At 40.5% G+C, this 5525-nt stretch overlaps 1 protein-coding gene across 1 annotated transcript in view; it reads left to right on the forward strand.

The window, feature by feature from the left end:
• The window catches only part of LOC116689694 (E3 ubiquitin-protein ligase NEURL3), an 8262-nt gene extending 6939 nt beyond the window's left edge, over positions 1–1323 (forward strand). The window contains exon 5 of the mRNA XM_032516285.1: positions 469–1323. Coding sequence (XP_032372176.1) covers positions 469–641 — 173 coding nt within the window. The 3' untranslated portion in view covers positions 642–1323. The remainder of the gene's footprint in view (positions 1–468) is intronic.
• The last annotated feature ends 4202 nt before the right edge of the window (positions 1324–5525 follow it).

Below are 5525 nucleotides of genomic sequence, written 5' to 3' on the forward strand. Positions count from 1 at the left end.
TATATATATATATATATATATATATATATATATATATATATAATAAGTTAGGTTAAAATGAGCAGTATAACAATGGATTTAAAGGTAGTACAAATAAAGTTTGGGAAGAAGCTATCCGAATTAAAAGTGCAGTGGAAAGTAATTGCATTTTACAGTTAAAGTTAAAGTACGGTAGTGCAGATGTAAACAGTTTGGTACCGTAAATAAACAGTCAGTAGTGCAAATTGAAATATCAGTCAAGGTAAGTAGTGCAAGATCAGATACAAAAAGTTGTCACTATAATAACAGTCAGCAGTGCAAGTAAACATTATTGTATTGCAGATAACAAAATGGAGGCAGGTGTGAGGAGGGAGAAGAGAGTCTATCAGTATATGAGACGTGTTGGTTTTGCACATCTGTAACCAGAGAGACTTTATCTGTGATGCCAGTCTTGTAACTGTGATGTTTTTCTTTGATGTTTTTCTTTAGATGGAGACGGTGCACCCGACTGCGTGGTGTGCATGGAGAACCGGGCCAGCATCACGCTGCCTTGCGGCCACCGTTGCTTGTGTAGCACGTGCTTCTCCGGGGTCTTGGACCAGTTTGGCACGTGCCCGCTGTGCCGACACCAGATCAGAGCTCCGTCGGTGGAGAGGAGGTGACGTCGCTGGGCTGCTCTGAGCTCAGAGACGGACAGGAATCACCAAAAAAACAAGCTACCAATGACTGGAACACAGGAAACACTTTGAGGAGCAACTTCACGTGGCCTGGTAGCAATTGAGGCCGAGCCAGGAACCTTCGTCACATGTCATTCAACTCTCTCGTCCATAGATATATACATCTGTATATATGTATGTATGTTCATAAATACAGTGTATGTGTAGATACCGCTGTCACTACCCAATGTGAGTCGAGTGCAGATGTGAGTTGCGCATGCGTCACTTTGCGACGAGTAGCCTACAAAAACCAGCTAACTGCTAACGAGAGACTTCTGTAAAAATGGACCTACTTAACCAAGTTGGTTCACTGCTAGCTTAGCTACAAGCTAGCATCAAACACAACAAAGGCTGTCACTTGAATAGCATTTTGAGCTAATGTTAGCATCAAACAACCATAGATAGCTACAATGTTTCTGAAATGACTGCTAGCTTAGCTACAAGCTAGCATCAAACACATCAAAGGCTGTCAGTTTAATCGTGTTTTGAGCTAACGTGAATAACCAAACAACCATAGATAGCTACAATGTTTCTGATATGACTCTTTAGGGTCCATGCCTAACCCCGACCAATCGGCTGCTCCGTAGGGCGGGTCTTGTGTCTTCCACAATTAAAATCATAATTTCTCGCTAAATTACAAACCGATTTTAAAATACCAGACATGTTATGATACTTTTAAACCAAAATATCTTATCTTGTGTTGGTAGTTACAGTACGTGGCTTTAATATAATTTAAACTGCCGCGTCACTGACATAACTGACAAACATTTTAGTTACTAATTACTTAAATTAAAAACACTTTACCCACCAGCTTAATTCAGTATCAGGACTTTCTCTTAACTTTATGTTAGCTCAAAATAAGTATCAAAGTTAGCTCTTAATGATGTTAAATTTAACTTGTTGGTAACAGTAAGATATTGTAAAATATATATATATATATATATATATATATGCCTATGCCTTGGTATGTAAATGATGTACAGCGTGTGTAAGATGAGATATTGAGGCGAAGATATTAAGTTTGAGTATTTCTTCGTCATGTAAGAGAAAATGTGAAACTTTGCTGCTGAAAAACTGATTGTTAAATGAGAAAAAACATGAAATATTTTGGTGAATACAATCTATGAGATCCATGTTTTGCACTCATTTACATTCACTGCACATTATATTTTGCCTCATTGATGTTGTAAATCTTAAATTTATTTTTGTTCTCTGAAAATTATATTTTTTTATATTTGATTGTCAAAATAAAATGAATGATATCCATCGTAATATTCTCTTTGCTGTTCTTATTTTAGTCGAAAATGATGTTATGTGTTTGATAAAAATTCCTAAAACTTTAGCTGATTAATATCAATATGTATTCCTTAGTCTTTAGCAAAGACGCTTGTTTTGGGCTTTGTTTTTACGGCCCCGGGTGTTAGTTTTGCCCCATCAGTGACATTTAATCGTCAAAGTGAAACTACAAACAGAAACACCTTGGCTGTGTTTTGTTTAATATTAACTGCGTTTGTAAATCATTTGCTTCGCTGCAATGATAACTTTTGTTTTGATCCGACAGCTAAAACTGTAAACAAGTCATAATGAAACCAACGTTGCACTTTTACATTTGAGGAACCTTCTGAAGGTTTCCTGCTCCACGGTTTATACAAATAATAATAATTATACAAGTAAAATGACCCAATGGTCCCACAGCCCTATGGTCCCACACCCCTATGGTTCCACAGCCCAATGGTCCCACAGCCCAGTGGTCCCACAGCCCAATCGGTCCCTCAACCCGATGGTCCCACAGCCCATGGTCCACACCCTATGGTTCCACCCCCAATGGCCTTCCACCAGCCCTATGGTTCCACAGCCCTATGGTTCCACACCCTGGGTTCCACAGCCCAATGGTCCACACCCAGTGGTCCCACAGCCCAATGGTCCCTCAACCTATGGTCCCACAGCCCATGGTTCCACAGCCCTATGGTCGCCCACAGCTCTACGGTTCACAAGCCCAATGGTCCCACACCCAGTGGGCCCACAGCCCCAATGGTCCCAAGCTCTATGGTCACAGCCCCTTGGTTCACACCCTATGGGATCCCACCTTGGTTCCACGCCAATGGTCCCATGCCAGTGGTCCCACAGCCCAATGGTCCCTCAACCCTGGTCCCACAACCCAATGTTCCACAGCCCTATGGTTAACACCCAATGGTTTCCACAGCCCTATAGGTCCCACCGCTCTATGGTCCCACACCCCAATGGTCCCACAGCCCAGTGCCCCACAGCCCTATGGTCCCTCAACCCTATGGTCCACACCCCATGGTTCCACAGCCCTATGGTTCCACACCCAATGTGTTCCACAGCCCCTATGGCGCCCACAGCTTTATGGTCCCACACCCCAAGGTTCCACAGCTATAGGTCCCACACCCCAATGGTTCCACAGCCCTATGGTTTCCACACCCTAGGTCCACCGCCCAAGGTCCCTCAACCCTATGGTTCACAGCCCTATGGTCCCACAATGATTCTATGGTCCAACAGACCCATGTCCCACAGCCCAATGGTCCCACAGCCCCATGGTCCCACAGCCCAATGGTCCCTCAACCCTATGGTCCCACACCCCAATGGTTCCACAACCCTATGGTCCCACACCCCAATGGTTCCACAGCCCTATGGTTCCACAGCCCCATGGTCCCACAGCCCAATGGTTCCACATTCCAACACTAGAATTCTGCTTTCACAGAAAATTAAGTCCTATGTTCCCATATTTCCTTTTTCATAAACTTGTATCAGATTGAATGCCCCTTTCTCCCAATCTAGGGTTAAGGTTACCTTAACCCCTAATTTTAAGAAAAATCTTGGAAATGTGGGAACATAGGGCTGACCCCATGTTTTATTTTCAAAATTACAAATCATTCTTTGCAACCTAATAATAACCTAATAATATGCTCTTATTTAAAATAACATGCTCTTAGTTTGAGTGTGACTGTCTCTACTCAAGGTCCACTTGTTTGGTCAAATCTTCACTTATTGAAATGAATAAATCTTATTTAATAACAGTTGTTTAGGAACGTATATTAATGTTTGTTGTGTGAGAGTCAGGCATGCAGAAAACATTCGGGCCTAAACTTTAAGAAGTTAATAACAACCTGGAGACTTTACCTTTTATTGGCATGTTGTTGGGGACAATTGGGAAAGCATTTAATAAACCTATCTCATCATAAAGAGTAATTTATTAACTCCATGTGTTGGTCCTCGAGCTGTTTTCACAGGATGCAGAAAATCATTTATTTACCTCAAGTTGATTAGAGATGTAAACACGAGATTAAACTGTCAACAAGTCAGAATGAAAGTAGCACAAAGGTGCTTTCACCTCGGAGGAGCAGGGGGCGTTTCATTTATGCAAAGATGAACCCTGTTTCCAATCATTTCTACAACAAACCAGGGGCGGGTCTAGGATCAGACCTTTCGGGGGGCTCAGCCCCCGAATGAGAATAAGAATGAGATACGGATACAGTGGTTTAAAAAATAAAGAAATTTAAGGCTTTATCCCTCTAAAACGGGTCTAAAATCGCCCATGCATCAAGCAATTGATCAATTAAATATTAAATGAAGAAAATAACCGGGCAGATAAATCAATAATTAAATTTTAAAAGCTGTTAATGTATGAAAATGGATAATCCCAATGCCAAAAAGAACAAATTTTAAAGAATCATCCCGTTTTTTTTTGTTTTTTTTTACAGATTTTGTCTTTAAATACGGAAATATGGGACTTGTCAAACAAATGTCATAACAACTACCTGTGAGTGGCCAAAAATCAATAAAAAAAAGTGACTAAAAAGCTGTAACTGTCACTGTGACTGTGAATTAACATTAGTTCTAGTTTTTATGCAGATGCAAGAAATTAACCAGGCAGAAAAGTCATTAATTACATTTTTTTTTAATCGTCTGTGAATGACTAAATAATTGATTATCTTTTGGTTTGGAGACTTTTTAAAATATGTCATACATCAAACGATTAATCGATGAAATATGTAATGAAGACAACAACCAGGCCGATGAATCCTTAATTAAAACTAAGTGTTAGTTGCGGCCTTATTTGAAAGCAGGGGATGTTAAAAGAGCCGACATGATGAAATGAAATCAACATCAGATTAAAAAGCAGTAAGATTGTTAAAAATAAGTCAGAAGCCATCAGAGGGACTGAGTTTCCTCTTATCATCTAGCTGTTGTTTGAACGGTGACAGAAATTAATAAACCAATCTAATGATAAAGAGTCACATTTTGACCTTTTATCTTCATCCTCGAGCTGTATTCCCTCTCACAGGATGTCAACAATCATTAATTTACTCCAGCGGTGAGATTACACATGATACATCAGGTGGTTTATCTTTAAATACGTAATAATGAAAGTAGCACAGGGAGCTTTCACTTTAGAGCGCACGTGTCAAACTCAAGGCCCGAGGGCCAAACCCGGGTCTTGTCACATGTGGATCCGGTCTGCATATCAATTTAGAACGGATCATTACATATTTTGGCCCACCTATTTTTGTTGCTTTTTTGATGTTTTTTTGATGTTTTTGACACTTTTTATTTTGTGTTTCTTTTCCATTTTTTCAATGGCTGAGGACTTTTTAGGGTCATTATCAATTCAATTCAATTCAATTCATTTCTTTATAAGAACCAAACTGTAAAAAGGTTTATACTGGGTGAGCATTATAGGCCTTTATGTATATTTGACAGCCTAAGACATAAAGGGGGAGAGAGGGAGGGGGGGGGGCGGCATGCAGCAAAGGGCCGCAGGGTGGAGTTGAACCTGCGGCTGTTGTGCCGAGGAGTAAATGATCATCC

The sequence above is a fragment of the Etheostoma spectabile genome, chromosome 5 (genome assembly GCF_008692095.1).
Source record: "Etheostoma spectabile isolate EspeVRDwgs_2016 chromosome 5, UIUC_Espe_1.0, whole genome shotgun sequence".
In the NCBI taxonomy this organism is placed as follows: Eukaryota; Metazoa; Chordata; class Actinopteri; order Perciformes; family Percidae; genus Etheostoma; species Etheostoma spectabile.